The sequence below is a fragment of the Ailuropoda melanoleuca genome, chromosome X, assembly GCF_002007445.2.
Source record: "Ailuropoda melanoleuca isolate Jingjing chromosome X, ASM200744v2, whole genome shotgun sequence".
In the NCBI taxonomy this organism is placed as follows: domain Eukaryota; kingdom Metazoa; phylum Chordata; class Mammalia; order Carnivora; family Ursidae; genus Ailuropoda; species Ailuropoda melanoleuca.
In genome coordinates, this window is record NC_048238.1 from 41,706,221 (window position 1) to 41,733,823 (window position 27,603).

Consider the following 27,603-nt stretch of genomic DNA (forward strand, 5'->3'; position numbering starts at 1 on the left):
AAAAAAAAAAAAAAAAAAAAAGGGCGAATAGAAAAAAAAAAACCAGACCTAAAAAAAAATCAGCCAACAACAATTAAAAAAAAAAAAACCCAACCCTCCCTACCATTAGTTCAAAACAAAACTTTCACTGGTTGAGGTTTCTGAGTTGGTGGGACACGTCTGAGACCCAAAGATGGCCTGTGTGCACTGGGCAGCCAGAGGAGGCACTAAAGTGGGATGAGGTCCTCAGGCTGGAGGCTTGCAGGGGCTTAACAGGTGCGGCATGGGGATGGGAGCAAGAGGGTATGAGGCACTTGTTCGTCAGGAAGGAGTTTTGGGGAGCTGCCTTTAGGGATGTTCCCAAGGCTAATGACCCCTTGCTCTGCATGGACTTGGGTCTGAACATTCCCTGTACTTCCTCTATAACTATAAACTAGGCCTCTAGAGGCTGAGGTCTCATTCCTTGCCACAGGACCTGTCCCATCTTGAGAGAGGGGGCTGGTTTTCTTTTATTGGGTTGGAGGTGTGGGCTGCACCTTCCTTATACCCTCCCGAGATCATTTCTCACTCACTGTCATTCGCTCCAGGAGAGGAGTAGCCAGAGAAGTAGGGGGATAACTGAGTGAGGGTGGTGGCCCAGGGTCCCAGGAGGCCACTTGAGTGGGACTTGGGGCGAGGGAGGGGTGATATTGCTGCTGCCGCGAACCAGGACCCTTGCAGAGTGAGGGCTGGGGGGTCAGGTGGGCAGAGAGGGGCAGAGGTCACCCCTCCTCTCTGTACTGGACTACATCCTCTTGTGTGGAAGGCTTCTGGAGGACAGTACACAAGATTACTGTGTAAGTCCTCCGAAACGGGCGGGGGGGGGCTTTGACAGACTGGAAGGAGATGAGGGATGGAGTGATTCTAGAGAAACAGCCAGCTCAAAGGCCCTGAGTAGGAGTCTGTGATTTGCTCGAGGTCTACGAAGGTGGTCAGTGTGGTTAGAGTGGTGTGAGTGAGAGGAAGAGGGGTAGAAGGTGAGGTCAGAGAGGAGAGGTGGGGTTTAGACCCGCAGGACCTTGTAGCCTGTGGTAAGGACTTTGCCTTTTACTCTGAGTGAGGAGGAGGCCACAGGAGGGGTGTGAGTAGAGAAGAGACATGAACTGCCTTAGGATTTAACAGGATCCGTCTGACTGCTGAGTACAGAACAGACTGTAGGAGTGAAGATGGATGCAGGGCCACCAGACAAGGGGAAGCTACTGCAGTAGTCGAGTGACTGATGATGGTGCAGCCAGTGGAGCGGGTAAGGAGAGGCTGGAGTCACGAAACATTTTGAATGGAGAGCACACAGAATTTGCTGAAGGATGAGAGTCTTGGGGCCAGACTGGGACACAGATAATGCCCTAACTAGAAGAAAAAATCCCTCCAATTCTATCTTAAGCCCCTATTCTTTTGTGATTTTTTCCCCTGTTGCTTGCAACTGAATATATTCCTTCCTGATCCATGACCCCACCCTGGACACTGAGACCTGAGGAGGGGGAGGCTCCTGGTGTGGAGTGGGGTGGTGGGCTCCTCTCTGCTCAGGACATTGTGCATCAGCACCTTGCATACAGTAGGTGTTCAGAAAACCCTCCCAGGATGGAGGGGGAAGGCATGAAGGGCCATGCTCAGTGGACAGAAGCCACATTTCAGTTCCCACAGGAGGTGGGACCTCAAAGGAGAGTGAAAGGATGGGGAAACAGGAGCAGTGCTCTTGGCAGAGAGAAGAGCAGGAGCAGAGATGGGGGACAGAAAGAGGGAAGTGAGGCCACTTTGGGGTGTGGAGTGCCACTGGGGCAAGAAAGGCAGGACTTTGGTTTGTGATTACATTATAGGTGTCTGCCACCGTGTCCAACCAACTCCTAGTGGCATAGAGTCAGGCCCAGTGTTTTGCTGAGCTGAAGTCAGAAAAAACTCATTTTCCAGCAAAGGTCAATTTTTCATTTGGCCATTCATTCAACAATGGTGCCAAGTCCTGGAGAATGCTGAGGGTGACAAACAAGAACATTCTTGGCTAGTGGCATTGCCCAAGCAAAGGTTCCTAGGTGGGCAGGAAGACCCAGTAACTACGACAGGAGAGTCTGTTTTGCTTTCTTAGACCTCACACTAGGGTGCAGTCTAGGTGTTCAGGGACTGGGTATTCACAGCCCTGAGGCAACGAGAAGTCACGGAGGGCTAAGGAGATGGTAAATTCAACCACAAGAGGAACACTCTCCCCAACGGCTGCGTGCATTCTATGGCTCTGCGCCCAACCACGCTACAGCCCAGAAAGCCTCCTCTGGCCTCTTTATTGGCTGTTCATTCCCTCTTTCACACAACCTCCAACACCCCGGTTGGCTCTGCTCTGGCCCGTTCCGCCTCCGTGTCCTTCCATCCCGCTAGACTTTGTAGCCTTGGCATTGGTTCATTTCCTTTTAGCACTGCCCTTTGAGTGCTCAACTGCCTTCATTCTGGCTCCCTCATTGGCTAGCCACCATCTCTCTTCCTGGCTCCCGCCTCCACCGTCCACTCCCATTGGCCTTGCCCTCCAGTCCCGCCTCCGAGGCCGCCCTAACACCTCCTCTGGGGTCTCTTTCTAGCCTTCGAATTAGCTAGTTCAGCCCTAGCACCGCCTCTGGAAGGCATAGTGCAAGCTCACACGACTCCCCACTGGCTCGCTGTAGCCATTATCTTTTCGTCATCTCCTCTACGCCACGGGCGCGTGGCTCCCCATTGGCTATTCGCGGTCTCTATCTTCGCGTCCCAGCGCCTACGCAACCGAGGGATCTCCTGCTTTTCGGGCCGCTCCTTTCGCCCCCCGCTGCCCCCCATCGCCTGTAGTCATTCCATTTTCCTCGCCGCACACATGCCGCTCCCGCTCACACTCCCCCACTGCCTGTCCTACTTTTGCTTTTTCCCTCCGGGACCCCGCACCACCCCCAGTTAGGCCTCCCCATTGATTCTCTCATCATCCCGCCTCCTGCACCGCCCACTCTCGGGCATCCCCATTGGCTGCGTGCTTCTCCTGAACTCGCTTCATCGCTACGTCATCCGTGCGTGGCTCCCTATTGGTTTTCTGCAATACCTGTCTTCATCTCACCGCCTACACGCCCCCGTGAGCCGTACCCCCCCGCGCTGGCCTTCCCATTGGCTGCCCGCCCCTTCAGGCCCTGCCCCCGCCGGTCCCGCCACCGGTGCCGTCGGTGCCCCGCCGCCGATATGGCGCGCCCGGCCCCTGTGGAGCCCCCGCTGAGGCATCCCGCGCCCCCCTCGCCGGTCGCGGGCGAGCCCCGCACCTCTGTTGAGGCGGCGGCGGCCCCGCGGAGAGTGCTGTTCGCTGACGAGGCCCTGGGGCTGCCGCTGGCGCAGCTGCGCCGCTACCGGCCGTGGGGCGGGCCCGGGGCGGGCAAGATGGCGGCGGCGGCCGGGCAAGATGGCGACGGCGGCGGGGCTGACGAGGACGACGATGGCGAGGATGGGGATGAAGGGGAGGAGGAAGAGGAGGCTCGCCCAGCGCCCTCGCCGCTGTGCCCCGTCCCCGCTGGCGGGGGGTTTTACCTGGTGCCCACATTTTCGCTGCCGCCCGCGCCGGGCCGTCTGGAGCGCTTGGGGCGCGTCATGGTGGAGCTGGAGGCGCTGCTGCCGCCTCCCGGAGCGGTCCCCGGGGGTGCCGGGGTGTGGGTGCCTGGGGGGCGCCCGCCGGTGCTGCGCGGGCTGGTACGCGTGCTGAACCGCTCGTTCGAGAAGGCGGTGCACGTGCGGGCCTCACACGACGGCTGGGCTTCCTTCTGCGACCACCCAGCGCGCTACGTCCCGCGCAGCCCGCCGGGGGCAGGAGCGGGAGGACCAGGAGCAGGAGATCCCATCCTGGATCCCGGCCTGGGCCTGGGCTTGGGCCCTGGCCAGGCGTCCGCCTCCTCGCCCGACGACGGCGGCCGCACTGACCGCTTTGCCTTCCAGCTGCCCTTTGCTGAGGGCGCGGGCGATGGGGCGCGCCTGGACTTCGTGGTGCGCTATGAGACCCCCGAGGGCACTTTCTGGGCCAACAACCAAGGCCGCAACTACACAGTCCTGCTCCGGATCGCATCCGCTCCCACACCCACTGATGCCGAAGGGCTGCCCCAGCAGCAGCAGCTGCAGCAGCTGGAGCCACAGCCCGAGTGCCAGGGTCCCGTGGAGGCTGAGGCCAGGCAGCTGAAGAGCTGCATGAAGCCCGTGAGGCGCAGGTAATGTCTGCCAGCGCCACCTCCGCCAACGCAGGGCTGTGTCTAGGATGGAGGACAAGCATCCCGACCCTGGAGCCCCTCAGGCCTGCTCTCCAGGACGGGGAGGAGGGCGCATTCAGTCAGTTAGTCAAAGAGTAACGGAGGCCAAACATGTGCTAGGCTCGGTTTGAATTACTGGGGTTTCCTTCATTTATTGAGTTCCACTGTAAAACCCTGAACAAGACATCTTCCCTGCCCTCAAGGATCATGTAGGTTCCTATGGGAGACGGTTTGAAAAAAACAAGCAAGCAGATAAGATCCATAGGAATAAGATTAGTTGCTGAGAGGAAAGTGAATAGGGTTAGGGGGTAGTTTGGAGGGAATAGCTGCCTTAGAGTGTGTTCAGGGAAGGCCTTTAAGGAGGTGAGTCCTGGATGATCCTAAGAAGAGGCATGCGCAGATGTGGGGTGGGGGTGGGGAGAGTTTGTAGCAAAGGGAACAGGGAGGACTTTTCTGAGGAGGTGCCATTTAAACTGAGTCCTGAGTGATAAAGGAGGAGTGATTATGCACACCTATGGGAGCCAAGGTGTTCTAGGCAGAGGGAGCTGAGTACAAAGGTCCTGAGGTGAGCATGAGCTTGGTGTGAATGGTGAGCAGTGTGCTGGAGTGGACAGAACTTAAGTGACCTGGTAGGGTGGGCCAAGGGCCTTGCCAGTGGGGGGACAGGGAATCTGCTCCCCATTTGACAGAGCAGCAAACCAGGGTTCCGGGGGAGAAGCTGGTTGAGGAAGTGATGGCGCCCAACTTTTCCAGTTCCACCGTGGCTGACCTTGTAGCCTGTGCAGCTCTTTACTGTTATGTTCTAATCTAGTGAGAGGCCTCGCGCAGGATTGAGGGGCCGAGTCTGTGCTCTCGCAGGGAAACAGTGGCTCTGGCAGAGGCAGAACCAGATGGGCCTGGACTCGAAGCTCTTGTCCTTTGTTTTTGCCTGTGACCATTCAGAGCCTGGAAGAAGGAGCCGGTTAACCCCAGGAGGCCTGATAGGAGTCTAGATTTTCTCAGTCAAGCTAGGAGTTCTTTGAAGGTAGCAGCTAGGCCTGATTTTTCGGGGGTGGGGGGGTCACCTAAGTCTAGCCTGGGATAAGCAGAGTCTCTGTGCACGTGTGGGAAATGCACACATCTCCCTGCTTCTGGGAGGACTGGAAATGGGAGTGGGAAAATGCGTTCTGGACCTTGTATATGCTTGATCAGAAGCTACTGGCTGCAGCAAGATGTCTGTGGTCCTGGCAAGGCCTTTGGCTGTGAGTGAGTGGTTCAGAAAGGTCTAGCTTGGGGCTGGTGGGTAGGTGTGCCTGGGTATGTGAGCAAGCAGGCAAATACCCCCTTACCGACCTGTGAACCCCACAGTAACCTGAGACTTAGTCTAAAGGGGGCAGGCAGCATGCCTTCCCTTACAGTGTTGAGAATGGATTCTGACATCTGAGTGCCTCCGTTGAAATTGCAGCCCTGCCGTCTGTTGGCTTTGTGACCTTGGCTAACTCATTTATCCGTACCGTGCCTGAATACCCTCGCCCTAAAACAGATAATTGCAACACCTACTTCAGAGGAGACGAGTAAAAACAGTCAGAACCAAATCTGGCTCATAGCAGTGCCAGAAAGCATTAGGTAGTGTTTATGTTTATATTTAGGGAATCACACATACAGTTCCTTGGATACCCCTCCCAAACTCTGCTCTGCCCATCACCTGCTGTGTGGCCTTGCCTCAGTTTTTTCATCTGTAAGCCTCAGTCTTCTCATCTGCTAAAGGGGAATGACAGTCACTTTGGTTGGATTGAATGCAGAGAACATGGGCAAGGCACTGAAGGATGGTGGTAGCCGTGGAAGAAAATAGTGGCCAGCATTTACTGAGCTCTGTGCTGACAGCTTCACGTCTGTTCTCTCCTGAGTCCTCCTGTGCATGCCCTGTGGTATAGGCGCTCTGATTATGCACATTTAATAAAGGGGGAGACTGAGGTAGTTCAGGGGGGTGAGCCAGCTTGCTCAAGTCCACCCAGCTAGTGAGTGACAGGACCAGGGAGGACATGCTGGGGACTTTTTTTTTTTTTTTCCTCCTCAGGAAGGTCTGATAGGGTTCAGGAAAAAGTCTGCATTTCACTCCTGGTGTTCCCAGCACGTCATGCTTTTCTTTTAACTTCTCGCTTTCTCTCTTTTTTTCTCTTTCCCGCCCTTTTCTCTCCCTCTCTCTCTCCTTCCCTCCCTCCACTTTTTTAGAGGTATACCTATACAAAGTGTACTGATCTGAAGTATAGGGCTCAGCGGAGTTTTACATACATATGCTCGTGTAGCCATCACCCAGATCAAGATTCAGAGTGGTCCCAGTGCTCAGAATCGCCTGCATTTCTGTCACTTCCCAAGTTGTCTTCCCAGGTGGCTGTCATGGGAGCCCTGTCTGTAAGATGCGACAGTTTGGGTAACAAGAGTTTGGTCATTTTAGAGTGTAAAAGGAAGAGAACCAGAGAAATCAAAAGCTCGCAGGGCCAAGGTGGGTGGAGAGGGTGTTTTTCTTTTAAAATACATGGGTGGTTTTAAGGAGAAATTGAAGCAGCCCGTTCAGACAATTGTTTTGGTATCTGGCCCCAGGTCTGTGGTTCCTAACATGACTTGTGATATTATTTTAAGTGGGCAGATGGCTTTTTGATAGCTTCTTTATCTTTTGATCTCAGCTCTTGCAAAGGGGAGGTTGGTGCTCATTGCAAGATCAGCGGTAAGATTTTCTTTGTAGGTCGGCGGCTTTCTTGGCGAGTACATTTCAACTTATTATTGTTTTAAAAGCTGTGTGCTGCCGGTGACTTGGAGCGCTGTTGAAGAACAGCTACCCCCTGTGACCCAGCCCTCTTGGGAACCGGTAGCCGATCTCAGGGGATAGGCTGAACGTGTGGGAGCCCCATGGTAGAGGGCTTCTCGTTCAGAAGTGCCAGCTGCGGGCCCACCCTGTCCTGGGCATGGCCACGTCAGGTTGGGGGCACAGAGGAAGTCTATGGTAGCCACTGGGATTCAGCTCAGAAACTGAAAAATGGCTGCATTCCCTGGATCGCTGGACCAGGCTTTTGATAACCCTTAGGCTTCGAGATGATCCATCAACAAGCATTTGTTGAGGGCCTACTATGTGCTGGGCACAGTGCTAGGTTCAAACAGGGAAAAAGATGCAGACTGGCACTAAGCTGTCAAAGGTTTTGTGGTGGAACTGGGTGGGAGAGGCAGGGATGGAGGGCTTGGTGTGTGACGTTTGGCAGAGACCCTGCTCTGTGCTGGGCATTTTGCTGAGGGTTTGCATGCAAAGGCCTCATCTAATCCTTTCAACATTCCCTGAGAGAGAGACTGTTTTTATCCCTCTTTCCTGGATGAGCAAACTTGAGGCTCCCAGAGTCCAGAGTCCTAGGGCCAGTGTCGGCAGGAGCCCTCCTGGTCTGCCTTGGCTTAACACCCTTAGGAGGCGTCCTGTTCCTCTTAAAAATGAAAGACCAAGAAAGCCTCAGCGTGGCCTTCAAGCACCCCCCTGTCCTGTCCCCCAGTCTGGCCTCTGCAGCTGCTAGTCTCACACCCCACCGCCCTCTGCATTCTGAGCTCCTGTCACTGTGGTCTTAACAAGGTGCCTTGCCGCTTATTGCCTCAGGGCCTTTGCCCATGCTGTTTCGCATCACCAGGCATGTTGGTCCTGTGCTCCCTGTGGTCTCCTCGTTTTGATCCCTCAGTTCTGAGAGTGCTTCTCCTGGGAAGCCTGTCTGTCCCAACATCCTCAGGCCCCAGTGTTTTCATGGCATAGATCAGGCGAGCCCTGTGGGAGAATGTCAGTAGCAGAACAGGTGTGTGTTGCCACAACTTTAAGATCATTTCCCACCCTGCCTGGCAGTCCTATTCCATTTTTCTGATCCGCTCTTGTCTCCACCTTGCTCTGACTCTTTTCAAATGTTCTTTACCTTCAGACTTGACTTCCTGCTTCAAAAAACAAAACGAAGCCGTAAGAATGGAACTCCCCATGACTCGCAGCCCCCAAGCCTGCAAACTAAGTTCCCTCCCTTGTGTTACAGGGGAGGAGGGTGCTCTTTTACTCCCTCAGGCCTGTCCCCCCACTTGTGCCCTGGGTTCCCTTTTCTGCTACCTGCTCCAGAGCTTGACCCTTTTCTCTCCTGGCAGCTTTTCACCGCCCTCTTCACTGATCTCTCTCGGCCTTTATACATGCTAGTGTCTCTACTGTCTGAAAAACCTGTCCTTCGAGCTTACCTCTGTCCCTGCTGCTCCCGGCCAGCACCTAACCACCCTCCTCCCCTTCATTGCTGACCCCCCTCTGAAGAGTTGCTGACACTCTCCTTCTCCATTTGCTTGAGCCCCCCACATCTGCCAGATTCCAGTTGGTTTTGGTTTTCTTCTTGAAGCGGTTGAGCACTCCTACTTAAAACACAGTCTTTCCCTTGCCTTGGGACCATGCTCTGCCACTTTTCCTCTTAACCCCTGGCCCTTCTCCTTGCTCTTTCCTTCACCCTCATATAGCCAGACTCGGTGTCTCCACTTGGGTGATGTCCCAAAGGTGCGTCCCATGTTCGAGATCGAATCCATCACCTCCCCAACAGTGTTTCTGAGCGGCCTGTCTCGGACCCCTCCATTGCTTATCTTCCTTCTAAGCATCCTAAACCCATCCTGACCCTGGAATCTGGGCCAGGGCCCTTTGTTCCAGGGCATTCTTCCTTTCCTGAAGGCGCTGACCTCAGTTTGTAGTTAGACCTTCATTAGGGGATTATTGGATGACCCTCTCTGCCCTCTTAGACTGTAAGCTCCGTGAGGGGTAGGGACATGGTCTGCTTGTTGTTCACCACTGTATTCCTGCAGGGCCTGCCATGGTGCCTGGCACTTAACAGGTGCTCAATAAATGTTTGTTGAAAGAATGAGTGTGAGTTATTTTTTTAAATGTCTTCCTCCACACGGAATTGTCAGCTTCCTAGTTGGGTGTGCTCACCATTGTGTCTCCAGGGTCTGTCACTGGGCTGATGCACAGTAAGGCCTCAATAATTTTTAGGTCACCTGTTGCTGAATGGATGGGGACCCAACTTGCTATCTGAGTCGGCAGCCTTAGGGGAAACCAGAACATTCAAAGTTGAAACAGGACAGGCCAAGGGCCATCTTAGTTGTCTGGAAAGTCAGAATTTAGTGAGAAAACAATCCTCTTTTACTCCACAGACAATTGGTAGGGCATCGTGGTTAAGGATGTGGACTGAGGCCACACGCTGTGGAAGTGGCAGAGCTGGGCTCTGAGCTGGGGCGGTCCTGCTCTAGTTCCCCAGTTCTTAACAGCTGTACCAGGCTGGGTAGTGCGTCTTGCCAGCGGGGCATTGCCAGGCAAGTTGCTTTCCTTTTCAGAGCCTCAGTTTCCCTCAGTGGGCATTTGGAGGGGATCACTGTTTGTTGGCACTTTATAGGCGATGTTCCACTATTTCCTCAATCCATCCCACAGCCCTCTGAGATAGCTATTACCATTATACCTTCTTTACAGAGGAGGAAACTGAGGCATCGAGAGGTTAAGTGACTTGCTCCAGGTCACACAGCTGGTAGGTGGCAGAGCTGAGGTTATTCAAACTTACATGTCCTGACCCTTTATTGAACCGTGAGATCAATTTACTGGATCCCAACGAATATTAAAAAGAAAGAACTAGCATAGGAGATAATCAGTGTGCATCACAACACGTAGTAAAGGTAAGTGCTGTTTCATTCAAAGAACAACTGTTTTTCAGTTCTAAGTATGTATATTTACACATGTATGGGTGTGCTGGCTTATGATGTAAAATGTATTTCTTACTGTGGGTCACTGCCAAATGAATGAAGTCACTGCCGTGAAAGGAGCTCATGGCAACGATAAACTTGGCTCTCCTTCCTCCCACCCCACGGGATGGGCTGTAGGTCCTGGAGTTGACACTGACACAGACCCTAGTTGGGGAAGGCAGAGCGGTGCCCCCACAGAATGTGGTGGCTTTCACAGCCGTTTCAAACCCTGTTCTTTCCAGAAAGCAGGTGGCTTGGGGTAACCGGAATTCCAAGTATCGTGGGGCAGGTTTCTGAAGCCACCTGACCCCCTGGAGAGTCAGCATTATCTTCGAGTTGACTACATGGGAGCTGGGGTCTGCTGAGTTTCCCTTTGGGTTTCAGCACATGACCCACTTTGGGCTGGCCAAGTTCTTTGAAAACAGCGTCGGGGGTGCTCCCAGCGGACTCGGGGTGGTGGTGGTGGCAGTGATGTGACTGCTCTGAAAGTCTGCTTTGCTCTTCCCCATTGGAGGTTGTCAGCCCTCCCTCGCTCGCACTCTGGGGATTGACTTTTTTGTTCTGTCTTGGCTGGCCCAGGCTGGGGCCGATGGCACCTCTTTCTGAAATCTCACCTTCTGGTCTCCCTGAATGTCATCTGAGGTCAGCGGTCATTGAGTTTCCTGACGGCAGGAGGAATTTCACACCTAGGAGCCTGGTGTGGCCCCTTCTAGGCTGCGCTGTCTTGACTGGTTCTTGAGAACACCCCCGGGTGCATCCCGGTGCGGGCCCAGGTGCCTGGGCCTGTCCCCGGCCCACTACTGCCTACTGCCCTTGAGGAGATAGCACGTGGCATTTGTGGGGCTGGTGCCAAAAGAGCAGGTTTCCTTCTCGAAAATTAGCAAGCACCCTGGAGGTACAGTTTTGTTCTTAATCTCCTCCCTCCCCATTTTTCTAAGAACCCCTCTTCTCTGTTACTGATCAGTGAGTCAGTATACACTTGTACTCCATTTCTCTTACTAGCCTCCTTTTGATTAAAGTCGTAGCTGCCCCCGAATGTTTACTGTGAAAGACAGTTCAAGGATATTTAGGTTTTGTGTTTTTTTTTTCAGCCCACAGTTTCGAACGCTATCTTCAAAATGGAGCCCTCTTTGGATTGTTATCAGTGTGGTGTGTAGTTAGTGGGTGTAGAGACACGGTTCCTTGAGCCTCAGTTTCCGCATTTGTAAAAAGGGAAGGGTGTTACTTTGAAGGATAGATGTGAAGGTTTTCAAATGACTTGGTGTATCAATGAAAAAGGCCCACGTTGGAGGAGATGAACGATAAATGCTTGTGCCTTCTGCTTTCATCTCTCTGACTTCAGAGGTGTGGAGAGCGCCCTGGGTACTTCTGCTGACTTTGTGGATCTTGGGATCGGCTGAATTGCTTGACCTGATTTTTGGAAGCTCCCCCTCTTCTCACGCTCCTCAGCTGCAGAAGAGATGCTCTGGGGGCTGAGAGATTTGTTTTGTATTTGTTTTTCTTCTCTTTCTTCTTCCTTCAACTGAACTGTGGAATTCTTTTCCTTCTGTTTGGCTGCATCCTGTGTCCCCCCCCACCCCGCCCTTTTCTCTCTCACATGCATCTAGGACCCTGGAATAGTATTTCAAAGCCTGGTTTTCATGTCAGCACTGGGCCAGATGGCAGGGGATGGCTTGCCTAGTCCTGCCCCTGGGAGGGAGGGTTGCCCTTCTGTTTGCGGGTCTTCTTGAAGAAGCTTGCTTTAGAAGATCCTAGAAAGGTGACATTTTCTCTAACGAAGGACTACGCCAGCAAAAGAAGTCCGTAGAAATTGTGTTGGGCCACAAGTCCAAAGACCTGGATTTTAAACTTACTGGGGGGAGTGGTGCAGGACCAAGCTGGCTTGTTCCAAGTCCCCCTTTCTTGTCTGTGATGCTCAGGAGTTGGTGGCCGGGCTTCCAGAGTCACTCACTCCAGGGCCTTGTAATGTTCAGATTCAAATACCTTTGGTGGGACGCACGAGCCCTAGTCCGTGGGGAAAGACAGATGGTCCCTTCTGGAGCTTCCAGGCTCTAGATCCATGTACCTGGTTCAAATTTCTTCCCTGAGAGACCTTGCCGCCACTTCCGTGTCTGGTGGTCACCTAGCCCATGTCCCATGATGGCAGGGAAACTGGGAATGAATATATAGGCAAAAGGCAGGTCAAAGAAAAGCCTGAATGAAAGAAGAGGGAGAGATCTTGTCTGTTATTGCTGCCCCCCCCCGTCTACTTCTGGAAAGGATTGGAGATGGGGTTGGAGTAAAACCCCAGTTTCCCTCCTCCAGGAAGTAGCCATTTGTTGATCGAGAGCCTGGATTTAGACATTGAAGCTAGAAGGCTTAGGTTTCAGTCCTCGCTGCCTGACCTTGAGCCGTTTCCTCGGCTTCCACTTCATCATCTGTGTGATGTGGATAATAATACTGCCTACTTCACAGGATGAAAAGTACCTACCTCACAGGATTGTTGTGAGGATTTATTAATATATGTGAAGCACGCAGAACAGTGCCGAACATCATAGTGGGAGTTCTATTCAGGGCAGCTAGTGATCCTCGGTTTCTGTGAGGTAATTGATTATGTGTTTTCAAAAAGTTGCAACCATCTGCAGAAATGTCAACATCATCATACTACCTTTTAGGAATGAAAAGGTCTGAGCGATTGCCTCAGGTCCTCTCAGTCTCTGCTCATGTTTTTGTTAACGCTTCCCTCTCATTTGCCTTGATTTGTAAACATTTGGTACTCATTTCTGAGAACAAGAACAGCGATTTCTCCATGATCCCTGTGACCCCACCCCTGGCAGAGACTGGCTGAAATACACTTGCCTTATGCCACTTAGACCTAGGGGCCTGACTTGCCTGGTGGAGGAGGACCAACCTTAATGAGTATCTAGTCGATTCAGGCCCTACTTCGTGCCAGGCCCTGGTGTCTGGCTCGATGTCCTTGACTGTCCTGTGCTTGGTGTGCACATCCTGGCTGTCCTGTGCTCCATTTTAAGGTGAGGAGGGCGAGGTTCCAAAAGCTTAGGTGGTCGGCCAGGCCGATAGGGTGACGGGTGGAGGGTTGGTGGAGGGACCCAGGTCTTTGTGACCCCGGGTTACTTCCTTTTTCTGCTGGCCTCCTTCCTCTTCTCCAGTTGCTTCCTTCCTCCCCTTTGCTGTTCTCTGAGTCCCGCAGTCCTCACCTGCCCTTTCTTGGAAAAAGCGGGTTCGTCTACAGCTAGCAATATACCCTAAAGAAACAATCCAAAAGGCTCATAAAGCCATGCCCAATAGTGTCTGCTGGAGTCTGCTTGGTGAGAGCAAAATGAAGGCAACAACCTAGCCACTCAGGAGGATGGGAATGGGTTACGTACGTTACGTACGTTACGGTGAGCCGCTGGGAGAGTAAACAGCCCTTTCAGATGTTGACAAAAGTATACAGTGGTGCTTCTTACTGTTGCATGGACAAAGCGAGGTGTGAAATGTCATCTGCAGAATCTAAGTTGGTTCTGTAGAATATCTGGAGTGAACTTTTCCGACACGGTACTAGTGGTGGTCTCTGGCTGACGTGTGACTTTCCCCCTTCTTTACACTTTCCTGTGTTTCATTAACGTCTCTACAACGAGTCTGTAGGACTTTTCTAATTGGGGTAAAAAGGCGGCAGAAGGGAAGACAGCCACTGTCCCTTGGGAGTGGGCCACCACAGAGGCTCAGAAGGTGCTGGCGGGTGGCAGAACTGGCCTCTCGGGACATCAGATCCATGCATTGTCCCCTTTGCCCCCACAGGCCTACTGAGGAAGAGCTGGGGATGAAGCGCACGGACGACCACACCCCTGCTGTGGGTAAGCAGCTGGCAGGCTGTGGGGGTTCTAGCCTACATGCACCGTTTCTTTCTTTCTCCCTGTTTTCTTTATACGAGCTAGAAAGTGCCCTCTGCCTTAGACTGTCACAGAAAGCTTCAGAGGCGAAGCTGCCAAGTAGCCCCCAGAGCAGCCCAGCCTTTCTTAACTAGACCAGGCCTGCTTGGACACCTGCCTCACCCCAACGCTACCCTTCTCTTCTCTCCAGCAGAGCGCCCTAATGTCCAGGAGTCAGTGGGTCCCCTGGTGGCCCCCACCCCTCTCCGTCCATGGCCTCAGATGACGCTTCAGGTAAGCAGGCCCTGGCAGCCTCCGGAGGGACAGCCCAATGGCAGACTCGGTGGCGGGAGCCGACTTGTTCCAGGTCTACTGTAGGTCGGAGGGAGGCCCCCCAAAGCAGCACCTGATGGCAGAGGGGTAGAGTGCAGTTATTCACCCGAGCTTTGTTACGTTGGAGAGTATTTATTGAGTGCTTACGCTGTGCCAAGCAGTTCTGGGTGCTGGGAATACGGTAGAGCCCAAAAAAGCTGTCTTCCTGGGGCTTATTTACATTTTGGTGGAGTGAGACATGACAAAACAAAATAATAGTTAAAATATATGCTACTTCAGATGATGATGAGTTCTAAGGAAAAAAATAAAGGGATGGGGAGTGTGTGTGTATTTCACATGTGTGTGCACGCACGCGTGCATGCACACACACACACGGGGGTGGGGGGAAGGTTTGTGAGTTTAGAGCAGGTGGCCAGGAGAGGCCTTCGTGGTAAGTGAGATTTGAGCAAAAATCTGGAGAAGGTGAGAGTGAGCCACGTGGGTAACTAGGGGAAGAACATCCCAGGCAGGTGCAAAGTCCCCCAGGCAGGGCCGTGACGAATGTGTGAGGAACAGCAAGGAACAGTGAGTGTGTGCGTGTGGAGGGGGGAGCAGCAGGAGGTGAGGTCAGGCAGCGGGTGGGGGACAGATTGTGTAGGGTCTCGTGGGCCTTGGAGAGAACTCTGGCTTTTACTCTGAGTGACAGGGGAGCCACGGAAGGGTCGTGAGCAGAGGAGGGCCGTGATTGACTTAGGATTTAAGATGCTCCCTCTGGCTGCTGTGAGGACAATAGGCTGGAAGGGCGAGGGCGGAAGCAGGGGGACCTTGACGGGGAGGCTACTGCAGTGGTCCAGGTGAGCGATGCTGGTGCTGGCAGGGGAGATAGAGATTCTGGAGATGTATGTTAGTGTGTGTGTGTGTGTGTGTGTGTGTGTGTGTGTGTGTGTGTGTGTGTTTTAGTACAAAGATTTTCAAACATATAGAGAAGGAAAGAGACACTAGTAAAATGAACTCACATATACCTGTCACCTAGCTTCAACAAATTTCAACACGCCTGTTCCTACTTTTTCCATACCCCCTCCGCTCCCTCTTTGCCTATGGAATTATTTCAGAAAAAAATCCAGACATTATCTCATCCACAAATATTTTGGTTTGTATCTCAGAAAATTAAGCACTCTTTTAAAAAACCCAACAAACCCCACAGTGCAGCATCGCGCCTCAGGAAATCACCAGTCAGCCCTTAGTATCACCAAATATTTGATCAGTGTTCAGATTTCCTTATCTCATAGGTGTGGTAGGATCCAAACCAGGTCAACACATTGTATTTGGTGGATGGGTATTTTTTAGATTTTTAAATCTCCCTCACTTTTCTGGCAGTTTGTTTGTTGAAGAAGCCTTGTTTCTCCTGTAGGGTTTCCCACAGGCTGGTTTTGGCTGATTGTCTCACATGGAAACACATTTCTTACTCTCTTTTTATTAACATATTAATTCCATTTAATTAATGTGATCTATTAAATTTAATTACTTTATTAAACTATCGATTTTGTTAAATTGATTTATTAATTACAATCTATTAGTATGAAACTAATTTAACTAGAATTGATTCTATTTAATTCTCTTATTCCCATTTCATTTGGTACCTGGAATTCTTCTCTAAAGAAAAACTTTCTCATATCAACTGTTTGGCTGCCTTGAGGGTATATAGTTTGTATTGAAAAAGCTGTATAAATGCTTAATTTTTTCCCTTTTATTTACCAGTTTTCAGAAGAAGTGAACTTCTCCAAAGGTGACCAACTAAAGGATTTTTGGTTTTGGTGTATTATTACTAACTCATGAATTTTAAACATATTTGATAAGTTTCAACCCATTGCATTTATTTATTTATTTTGATGTTTAAATTGAGCTATACCTCCAGTCAGTGGGAACTTATTTACATTGGTTCCAGAGTCCGTTTGAACACACCCCCATCATTCTTTAACCACTCCTTCACATGCTAGAATGACAGTGTGTCCTAGACTCATCTCGTACTTGCCCTGCCCCAAACCTGGGAGCAGCCATATAGTTAGAAAGCTCTGGTTCCTTTTAGGGGAGGACGGTATTTAGAAACCAGGATCTGGGTGCTCGGTGTGCTTGTTGCTGCTGGATTGGCCATTGTTTCTAGGCCTTGTCAAAATAAATGTTTTTAAAAGAGAAAATACATGAATTCATGTGAATATTCTGGATCTGTTTTAGAGGTCAGCCAACAGTATTTACTGACAGCCGTTCACCAAATGTTGGTGCCCACTGCCTTCCTTAGGTTTATGATCTGTAGAAAGTCCCCTTTTACTCCATCTGATTGCGCTATTTTAACATAGATGACATAGGCTTTGGCATTTGGAGAATTAGAGGGGGCTTTTTAAGGAGGGTTTATCTGGAAACACCTGTGGGGCTGGGTGTGGGCTCTCCCTAGTCTCACTGTCTCTGCTTGTCCTGTCCCCTCCTTTACTTCATTCCTTTCCCTTTCTCTCCCCTCCTGCCCTCCCCCCCCCAATGGCTCTAGGTTTCTGAAGTTACAGTGACTGGCAAAGCCCCAGAGGAAGGTGACGTCCCCAGAAGCAATCCACCTGTGGCTTTCACAGAGGTCCCCCAGGCACCGGCCATCAGGATTCTCCCCTCTTCCTCTTTCTGTGGCCTGGGTGGCTCCCCCAGGGACCAGGCCTCGGGGCCCGATGCAAGTGAGGGGGCAGCCGGGCCGCTCCTGGAACCCAGCCAGCAACAGGTGGAGGCCACGTGGGAAGTATCGAGAGAGAATGGAGGGGGCCGAAAGGACTCCGTGGTGGGGGCTCTTACGGATGAACCCACTGGGGGTCTGGAGGTCGTGAGTGGGTTGGAAGAGCTGCTTGGCGAGGACACCATTGACCAGGAGCTGGAGCAGCTCTACCTATCCCACCTGAGCCGCCTGCGGGCTGCTGTGGCTGCAGGTGGGGCAGGAGGTGGCGGGGAGGGCCCCACAGATGGGGGGGTGTCCCCCAGCCATCCCCTGGGCATACTCACGGACCGCGACCTGATCTTGAAGTGGCCTGGCCCTGAGCGGGCCCTGAACAGTGCCCTGGCTGAGGAGATCACACTGCACTATGCCCGGCTGGGGCGTGGTGTGGAGCTTATCCAGGACACTGAGGACCCTGATGAGGAGGGGGAGGGCGAAGAGGGACTTTCCATTATACCCTCAAGCCCAGAAGGGGACACCCCCAAGGAATCGCCTCCGGAAATCCTCTCGGGGGCCCATTCTGTGGTAGCCACTATGGGAGATGTGTGGCTCCCGTGGGCAGAGGGCTCGGGATGTGACAGCCCCGTGGTTCTGGGTGCAGAGGGTCAGTTCACTGGGGCTCCAGAAAAGGGGATGGGCAAGGACACCGACTCTTTGCACATATGTGGGGTGGCAGCTGGGGTGACTGGGTCCCCAGGGGGTAAAGAAGGCCGGATGGAGTTTATCCCTGAGTGGGCAGACAACTTGGATCCTGTATCCGGTAAGGAGCCAGCTGCTCCAGTCTTACGGGGGCAAAGTCTCACCCTTTTCGGTCCTTCGGGGGCTGAAGTCTGTCCTTCTAGCCTGGCCAGGCCCCACGTGAGCTCCCAGGATGAAGAGGGTTCAGGCCCAAGCCTCAAGCCCCCAAAGAAGTCTCCCACCCTAGCAGCCCCTGCAGAATGTGTGTGTGTGTTGCCTCCCCAGCTCCGGGGACCCTTGACCCAGACTCTGGGGGTCCTGGCTGGGTTGGTCGTGGTCCCTGTGGCTCTGAACAGTGGTATGTCCCTCCTGGTGCTTGTGCTGTGCCTCTCTCTGGCCTGGTTCTCGTAGAGGCTGCTTGTGGGGAGCAGCAATAACAGGTTTCCCCCCTCTCTGGGGTGTGGGGAGAGGCAGTCCCTGCACCACCCCCGGGGGGTTCAGATAGGATGTGTGGCCTGTATAGTGATGGTCTTTTGCTTCTGAGAATGCCCAGCTGGAGAGAGACCTTCCCATCCCCGAGGACTTGTCAGCCCAGGGTTCCCTGCGGTGATACCAGTGGAGGGGAACAGGGCACAGTGGACGGTGTGAGATAACTTTCAGAGAGGAGCTGGGCATGTCCTCCCTTTCCCCCTCCCCTCCCAAGCCTGTATTTATTTTTGTATAATTCTCTGGATGAGGGAGAGTGGTCGTGAGCTGGTCTTGGGGCACAATTACCCAGAGATATATTTATTAACAGCCAACCTGTGCAACCTGCTGGAGCTTTATTTTTAATTTAATTTATATAGAGTACCTATTATTATATGCCACAATAGAGCTCTATGAGAAATGATGTGTCTTGCTGTACAATGTTCTCCTGTTTGGGCCTGAGTGTGTGGGTGGTCATGTTCTGTGGGAGGAGCAGGCTGGGGAGTTGGGCACAGGACACGGTCATGCCTGCTGCCACGGCTTCAATATGTGTCCCCTCACCTTATGGCCCTGCCCTGTGTGGTCTAGTGGTCTTTGGAGGGGCGGGTCCTTTGGTCTTTTCTATATTCTGCCAGGGAGGGAGGAAGAATGATTTGCCATATGAGGGTTTGGTGTCGAACACATGGCCGCAGTGGTGGATGTGGTCACCTGTAGATGTGGGAATACCAGCTGTGAATCAGCCGCAAGGTTTTGAGGTTCCTGGAAAAAAAAAGCCTTCAACACTGGGAGGAAGACCCCTCTGTCCCCAAGACTGGGAAGGTCTCCGAAAGGACGGAGAAGTTACTGTGCTGTGAAGAATTCATACCAGATTTCTGTCTACAGACATTGCCTTTCTAACTGAAAACAGGAAACCCAAAAGCTTTGAAAAAAAGGATAGATATATTTACTGCATGCAAATAAAAATATCTGCATAGCAAAACAAAACACCATATATTTATTTACTTCCCTTCACAGCAAAACTTTACACCAGCTTTCTTCCATTCTTCTCCAGGGCTCCAGTGCTTTTCTGAAACAGCCCCTATCAGATTGTTTGCCCAACCACTTCAGCGGAAGTGCTGAAGTCACTGATGATATATGATAGGTCTGTCAAAGGCCACACTCCAGACTTCATCTTCCTTGACCTATTGGCAACCTTTAACACAGTTGGTCATCTCCTCAACCGTGAAATCTTTCTTTACTTGGTTTCCAGGACACCACACTTGCCTAGTTTTCCTCTTGCCTCGTTGGCCACTCTTCTAGAACAGTGCCTGGCACCTAGTAAGACCTCAATAAATGCCTACTGAATGAAATAAATGACAGAACAAATAAACAGTTGTGGAAAAATGCGGAGACGTGGTTAGAGAACTTGGTTGGGCATTCAGTGGTGACAAGCTCAGTTCAGTCCCACAAATGTTGACCAACCACCTCTTCTCTGCTCTGAGGACACAGAGGAAGGATCTCACAGTCCAGTGGGGGAGACAGACACAGAGAAAGGATCTTAGTGCAGTGTGGTTAGTGTATTAGCAGTGATGGGGGTCTCAGGACAGATGCTCAGCTCAGGGTTGGGACTCTGGAAACCTTTTTGGAGGGCATGGTGCCTGAACTGAATTTAAAAATGAGAAGGAATCCACCAGGTAGTGAAGGGGAAGAGAGGGCAGTCCAGTCAGAAGGAATAGCATTGCAGAGGTCTGGAAGTGGAAAACAGGTACTGAAAACAAATTCAACACCTGCTCATTTCATCTGTCTTTCACTGAAGTATTATCACTTGGTCAGATACCAAAATCCAAACATGTGTCCGTGGTCTTCCAATAATGTGATAATTTGCTCAGTGTCCAAAAAGGCAACTTTCTACCAACTGGATTGAAAAGTTAGATAAAATGACAAATTACTCAAATTACTACAGACGTGTAACTTGCCAGAACTGACTCAAAAAAAAAGAGGAAAAGTTGAGTAGTCCTGTGACCATTAAAGTAACAGAACCTATAGCCAGAAGTCTTCCCACACGGAAACTCTGGGCGCAGATGGCTTCACCAGTGAAATACTCAAGGAACAAATAATTCTGATTTTACATAAGCGATTCCAGAGCGCTATAAAAGGGAGCATTTCTAATTCATTTTATGGGGCTGATAGAACATCAATACTAAAACTTGATGAGTGAAAAAAGAATATTATGGATCTCAAGAAAATATAAAAATACCTTAAATTAAATAGTTGACTGTCTTGGTCTGTTTAGGCAGCTGTAACAAAATAGTGTAGAATAGGTGGTTCGAAAACAACAAACATTTATTCCTCACAGTGCCGGAAGCTGGGAAGTTGAAGATCAAAGCACCTGCCGATTTGGTGTCTGGTGGGGACCAACGTCCTGGTTCACAGATGGCTGTCTTCTTGTGGTATCTTCACATAGTGAAGGGGCGACGTTACTCTGGGGTTTCTTATAAGGGCACTCATCCCATTCATGAAGGCTCCACTCTCATGATCTAATCACCTCGCAAAGGCCCCACCTCTTAATACCATCACATTGGGGATTACGTTTCAACATACAACTTGTGAGGGGACACAATCATTCAGTCTCTAGCACTGCCTGCATCCAGTACATTTAAAAAGTGTAATATGACCAAGTTGGATTTATTATAAAACTGCAAAGTGGTTTAACATTTGAACTCAGTCAATGAAAGTTGCTTCATTAACATATTAAAGGGAAAAAACCACAATAATCTCAATAGGTGTAGAGAAAGGGTTGGATAAAATTTAACATCTATTCATGATTTATTTTATTTTTATTTTTTATTTTTTTAAAGATTTTATTTATTTATTAGAGAGAGAGAGAGACAGCTAGAGAGAGAGGGAACACAAGCAGGGGGAGTGGGAGAAGAAGAAGCAGGCTCCCAGCAGAGCAGGAAGCCTGATGCAGCGCTCAATCCCAGGACCCTGGGATCAGGCCCTGAGCCGAAGGCGGACGCTTAACGACTGAGCCACCCAGGCGCCCCATGATTTTATTTTTTGAAATATTTTATTTATTTATTTGAAGGAGGTTGGGAGGAGCAGAGGGAGAAAGACAAGCAGACTCCATGCTGAGTGCAGAGCACATCATGGGGCCCAACCCCATAACCCTGAGATTATGGCCTGAGCCAAAATCAAGAGTTGGATGCTTACCTGACTGGGCCACCCAGATGTCCCTCTCTTCTTGATATTAAAAACCTTAGCAAGGGACGCCTGTGTGGCTTGATCGGTTGCGCATCCGACTCTTGATCTCGGCTCAGGTCTTGATCTCGGGGTTCTAAGTGCAAGCCCCGCATTGGGCTCCACACTGGGCATGGAACCTACGTGTAAAAAAAACAAAAAACAAAAAACGAGCGAACAAAGAAAAACCCTTGGTAGATTAGTTGAATACATTTTCTTAACGTAGAAGGTATCTATCTACAAGGATTTACAGTAAACTACAACTTCAAATGAAATTTTAAGAGCTCTGACATTTGGAACGTGGCAACAATGCCTGCTATCACCATTTCTGCTCAGCATTGTACTGGAGGTCCTAACAAGCATAGTAAGGGAAGGAAAGGCAAGGAAAGTAAATTAAAAATATTTAAAGACTGGAAATGAAGAACAGAGTTGTCATGATTTGTAGATGATACCATTGTGTATCTGGAAAATCCAAAATAATCCATGGACAAATTACTAGAATTATTAAGAATTTAAAAAGATTTCTGATATAAAAATCCATATTCAAAAATCAATTGCTTTTATTATGCTAATAACAAAATTTTAATAAAGATACCATTTATGAGCTACTTAGAAATTAACAAAAGAGGGCAAGATCTTTTTTTTTAAGATTTTATTTTTGGGGTACCTGGGTGGCTCAGTAGATTAAGCATCTGCCTTTGGCTCAGGTCATGGTCCCAGGGTCCTGGGATCAAGCCCCCCATCGGGCTCCTTGCTCAGCAGGGAGCCTGCTTCTCCTTCTCCCTCTGCTGCTCCCCCTGCCCATGCTCTCTCTCTCTGTCGGATAAATAAGTAAAAAAATAAAAGATTTTATTTTTAAGTAATCTCCACACCCAATGTGGGGTTCGAACTCACAACCCGAGATCAAGAGTTATGTGCTCTACCGACTAAGCCAGCCAGGGGCCCCAAGAGGGCAAGATCTTTCAGTAAAAAAATATAAAACCTTATTGAAAGACATTTTAAAAGATTAAATAAATAGATATACATGTTATTGAACAAAAGAGTCAATGTCATAAATCTGTCAGCTCCCTCTGAACTGTTTTGTAGTTTCAATGTAAATCCAGTCACGATTTCAATAGATTTGTGTGTCTGCATATCATAGCAAGTTAGTTCTTAAATTTATGTGGAAGTGCCACTAGCCAGAACACCCAATTTTAATTTAAGGTATAACAATTAAGATGGTGTGATGTTGCTACAAAGGTAGACAAATAGACCAATGAAAGACCAGTGGTCTCAGAAACAGACCCACTTACATGTAGACTCTGAATAGGTAGCCAAAGAGTATTGTAAGACCAGTGGGAAATGGTTGGACTTTCAATAAATGGAACAATCTGCTCTCCATACTGAAAAAAATGAAATTGGATCCTTACAACACAAAAATAACTCTAGGCAGATTCAAAACCTACTTGTGAGAAGCAAAACTGAAGAGCTTTAAGAATTTAATATAGAAAAATACCTTCATATACTCATGGTAGAAAACTTTTCTTAAACAGGACACAAAACACTAACCATAAATGACAATTATAAAACATTCAATTACATTAAAATTAAGAATGTCTATTGATCAAAAAGCACCATAGAGTGAAATCCACAAATTGGGATGCAAATTTAGAGAAGATAATTCAAACACAATTAACTGATGAAAAGCTCAAACCTAGACTATATTAAAAACTACAAATAGAAACACCAGATGTGCCAAGAAGTGTATAAATAAATTATATATTCACAGAGTGGAATGTTGTATAATGAGAATGAAAGATCTACAACTACATGGAATAGCCCGGATGAATTGCACAGGCATGATGTTGAGCAAAAGAAGCCAAACAGAAACCCAGGAAAAAGGAATCCATTAGCAGTGGTAAAATTATAAAGGAAAGGAAGAGAATGATTATCACCAAATCCATGATAATGTTTACTTCGGGGGAGGGAGGGAGGTGATTAGGAAGGGATCCCAGCAGACTTCTGGAATGTCAATACTGGTCTACAGCTTGTTCTGGGTGGTTGTTCATGGATGTGCAATTCATTGACATTCACTGAAATGTACATTTCTCAGGCAAGAAAAAAAAAGAAAAAGAGGTCACAACTAAAACAAAATGCAGTGAGTCGTGGGAGTGATGTAACTTTTTGGGACTCCTCCACACTGGCTCTGAGTGACCCCAGTTTCCTTGTCTAGACCATGTAGTGTCGGTGGACTACTTTCAGAACCTTCCCTGGGTCACGGTCCTGGATTTAGTCCTGGACGTTACCGAGGCTCCCTCAGCCCTATCTGTGGAAGTCATATTTTGGGGACTTGTTTATTCTGTGTCTCCTAACACCAGCCATGGAATAGGGACACTCACCTCTTGGGGGATGGAGAGAATCTGTCCATTTTGTCCTCAGATGTCGGAATTCATCTCCCCTTGGACCTCATTTATACATGGTTTTGTCTTATTTAATTAATTAAGTAAGTAAGTAAGTAAGTAAGTAAGTAAGTAAGTAATTTATTTAGAGAGGGAGAGAGAATACCAAGCAGGCTCCACACCCAGCATGGAGCCCAGTGCAGGGCTTGATCTCACAACACTGAGATCATGACCTGAGCCGAAATCAAGAGTCGGACGCTTAACCAACTGAGCCACCCAGGTGCCTCCATATGTGGTTTTAGAGCCCCCAAAGAGTTCATTTAGAAGCCAGGACCCCAAGTCCTGGTTGTGTGACCTTGGGTAAGTCATCTGGCCCCTCCCAGCCTCAGTTTCCCATTCTTAAAAGGGGGCTAGTGCCCACTGAGCTTTGAGGAAAATGTGTAATTGCATCACTCACGAACATATTTGTTTAATCTAGCAATTCAGGCAGTGTAGCAGGACAGGCAAGAGGAAGGGCTCTGGAGTGGTACAGTCCAGGACTAAATTACCACTATGTCACACGATAGGCAAGTTATTCAAGCTCTCTGTGCCTCCCTTTGCTTGTCTGTTATCAGGGATAATAACTTCCCTCTGCACAGGGTTATGGTGAAGGTTAAATGAGATAACACATCAGTTACCTAGGGCAGTGCCTGGCACAGAACAAGTAAATGTCAGCTGTTATCAGCCCCCACCCCCAGAACTCTTGCAATCACTGTCACCTACGACACCCCCTTCCCACCCTCAAGTGGTGGGTAATGCGAAGGGTGGAGTCCTCCTTGTATCCCTAGCCCCTTCCCCGCCTGCCCTCTTGAGAGGCACTGGATCCCCACACACCCTCCCCAGGGGACCCACATCCTCCTCAGTCTCCCCCTGTTTTTCAGGTTGACCAAGGTGACAGTGGCACCACCTCCCCATCTTGTGGGGGCCACAGGACTGGGCATTTCTGGCAGAAATGTGGACCCGAGAGGGAGGAAGGAAGGGAGTGGGGAGCACTTGTGTTTCCCCACCTAGTAGTTTCCTATTAATTATGTAACAAATTTGCAACAAACTTAGTGGCTGAACACAACACAAATATGCTATCTTACAGTTCTGGAGGTCAGGAGTCTCTCAGGGTGTCCGTGGGGCTGTGTTCTTTCTGGACGCTCTAGAGGAGAATCCATTCCCTTGCCTTTTCCAGCTTCTAGAGGCTGCCTGCAGTCCTTGGCTCATGGCCCCTTCCTTCATCTTCAAAGCCAGCAATGGCCAGTTGAGTCTTTCTCACATCAAATCACTCTGACTCTCTCTCTCCTGCCTCCTTCTTTCACTTATAAGAACCATTGTGATTACATTGCACCCAGCCAGATAATTCAGGATAATCCTCCCCATCTCAAAATGCTTAACTTAGTCACATCTGCGAAGTCCCTTTTGCCATGTAAGGTGACATATTCCAGGTCCTACAGTTTAGGATGTGGCATCTTTTGGGGACCATATTTGGCCTAGCACTCACCCCCCTTCCCAAGACTCTGTGGTCACTGCCAGTGTCCCCACCCTGAGGCCATGGAGGTGGACAGATGGGGCTTGTCCTTGAAGGGAGCAAGTTGCCCATCCTGTAGGGAGAACAGCATGTCACCAGATAATTAAGATTGAATGATTCTTGTAATGATAACAGTAACAACACTATCAGCATTTCCCTCCCAGTTACTCTGTGCCAGACACTGGGCTGATTACTTTACATGAATCATGCTTTTCTCATACCAACACCACGATGTAAATTCTACTTTTATCACTAGTGTACAGATGAGGAAACTGAGGCCCTGAGAGCCTTCTGTGTTCTCATCAGCCCTGAGCACAGGCCTTTGCTGGGGCCTCCACGATCTTCCTCTGTCCCCTTCTCCTTTTTACTAGGCCCAGTATCTCGATCTCATAGGGGCCCCTGCTATCTGTCCTCGGGTCTCAGCCCTCAGCCCAGCTGTCACCTGACCACAGAGTACAACCCTTCCACTTCCCATTGTGGATGTCTGGGGTCCAGGGAAGTCCAGGTTTAAACCTGAGCTTCCTGCTAAGTCAAAGTGGCCTTTTCCTTTCATTCAGGAAAGCGTGACTGAAGCCATGGTCCCACGGTGAGGCGTTAGTGTCGTCGGGCACAGCTCAGCCTTGGACCGTCCATATTCTAACCTTTACCAGCAGGGGGCGACTCATCTCCAAGACCAGGAAGGCCTCAGGGAAGAAGACGAGGAGGGACTGAGACTTAAGCATTCACACCTGAGAGGTTCACAAGCCTCTGGGTACATGAGCCCCAGACCCGGATGTCCCTCAGAGCCTCCCTCTCTGCGTGTGGACAGCTAGGGGCAGCCTAGGGCCAGCTCTGCCTCTTCTTCCTGGAGGACCCTGGTCTTGGTCACTGAAGATGGCTTTTCTCTTCCTCCTGCTCTTCTTCCTCCTACCAGAAGCTTTAACCTCTGTGGGTAAAGAGAAGTTCTCACAATTGTAATCCTTTTCTCATTGAAAGGTTTCATTTTACTTTTTCCTCCCCACAAGATGGACTGGTTCTGTCACCTCGGCCACAGGGCAGGTTGGGCTACAACTTATCCTGTCCTGAAGGCACAGCCCTGGATGCTGAAGGCACTGGAGCATCCCCAACAGAGCCTGTGTTTCGGAAAAAGCCCCTAGGTCCCCATTCAGATCCTGACCAGCTGCCAGCTCTGCCTCCAGTCCCCTCCCGGAGCCTGAATGCTGGGACTACAACCCCTAGTTGGGGCAAGTAGCTGCACCAGGGCTGCTGGGCTGGGAGAGACACAGGCCTGGAGGAGGAGGCAGCAGAAAAGCTCTGGATGGCCTGAGGGGATGTGCGGTGGTGGGGTGAGGAAAGACCCACCCACAGCCTGCCCACTGACCTGCTGCTGGGCTGCAGCCCCAGCTCCTGCCCTCCATCGGTCTCAGTTTCCTCACCTGCACAATGGACATGATTATACTCCCCCCCCCACAGGGCATGCTTATGAACGGAGGGGGTTCTGAAGTGATGAGAAAGCGGATTTGGCCCAAGAGGAGGAGCAGATCAGAGTTGCAGGGGATGACCTGACTTGGGTCTTCTCAGGCACAGCCAGGAGCTGTTTCCCTCGAATTGTTCAGGGCAGTCAGGCAGGTGGGAAGCTCTGAAATCAAAACCGTGGGCCAAGGTCCAGTTGAGGTCCTGTCTGGCCACTTATGTCATTCCTATTTGTCCTCACCTCTGCCCACGGGGATACCAAGATGAGCTCAGGGAGCTCACTGCCTCGCTGGTTACGGTGACCCAGCTGCAGTCATTAGAGTCGTGTGTCATCTTTGCAGCAGATACCCATTAACGCTCAAGTAACTTGTCCAAACAGTGGCTCACATGTTCCGAAACGGTTTTGACTTATTACAGCCAGAGTTTATTCAGTCACTCTTCCACTGAATGGACAGGTAGTATATGATTTAGGTTCTTGCCATCTCAAACTAGCTGTGGTGAGCGTTCCGGGACATACAACAATGGTCGTATAGTAACTCTATTTGTAGTAGCTAACTGCTGGAAACGACCCAGTTATACACTAATAAGAAACCATGTGGGGCGCCTGGGTGTCTCGATCGGTTAAGCGTCTGCCTTTGGCTCAGGTCATGATCCCGGGGTCCTGGGATCAAGCCCAGAGTCAGGCTTCCTGATCAGTGGGGAGTCTGCTTCTCTCTCTCCCCCTCCCCATCACTCGTTCTCTCCCTCAAATAAATAAGCAAAATCTTAAGAAAAACACATGTAAATAAATTGTGTCAGTTTCATAGTACAGAATACTGCACAGCTATGGGAACGAATGAACTAAACCCACAGAGACATAATGTTAAGTGAAAGAAAACAGACACAAAACAAGACAGGCTATGGGATAATTTTTTAAAATACATACCAAAATATCAAAACTGTAAAAATTGGCTTTGGG

At 50.1% G+C, this 27,603-nt stretch overlaps 2 protein-coding genes across 4 annotated transcripts in view; one reads left to right on the plus strand and one right to left on the minus strand.

The window, feature by feature from the left end:
• Window positions 1–3,664, minus strand: part of FOXP3 (forkhead box P3) — a 19,826-nt gene extending 16,162 nt beyond the window's left edge. Inside the window, exon 1 of the mRNA XM_019798069.2 lies at window positions 3,535–3,664. The gene's annotated coding sequence lies outside the window, so the exon portion shown is untranslated. The remainder of the gene's footprint in view (window positions 1–3,534) is intronic.
• Window positions 3,123–19,870, plus strand: PPP1R3F (protein phosphatase 1 regulatory subunit 3F). 3 transcript variants are annotated; one of them, XM_034648942.1, is made up of 4 exons: window positions 3,123–4,202; window positions 13,773–13,828; window positions 14,058–14,137; window positions 16,695–19,865. In XM_034648942.1, exons 1-4 carry the CDS (start codon window positions 3,196–3,198, stop codon window positions 17,988–17,990), a joined length of 2,439 nt encoding a protein of 812 aa, XP_034504833.1. In that variant the 5' UTR covers window positions 3,123–3,195; the 3' UTR covers window positions 17,991–19,865. The 3 variants fall into 3 exon arrangements, with proteins under 3 accessions (XP_034504833.1, XP_034504832.1, XP_019653627.1); XM_034648941.1 differs by having other exon boundaries at window positions 3,125–4,202; window positions 14,055–14,137; window positions 16,695–19,450; XM_019798068.2 differs by lacking the exon at window positions 3,123–4,202 and adding an exon at window positions 12,891–13,003 and having other exon boundaries at window positions 14,055–14,137; window positions 16,695–19,870.
• The last annotated feature ends 7,733 nt before the right edge of the window (window positions 19,871–27,603 follow it).

Bases quoted from the DNA above. Each gene is read 5' to 3' on its own strand.
- PPP1R3F (XM_034648941.1), top strand. From the start codon at position 3,196: ATGGCGCGCCCGGCCCCTGTGGAGCCCCCGCTGAGGCATCCCGCGCCC. The intron at 13,829-14,054 runs GTAAGCAGCTGG...TCTTCTCTCCAG, and splicing joins CGACCACACCCCTGCTGTGG to CAGAGCGCCCTAATGTCCAG. The intron at 14,138-16,694 runs GTAAGCAGGCCC...CAATGGCTCTAG, and splicing joins GGCCTCAGATGACGCTTCAG to GTTTCTGAAGTTACAGTGAC.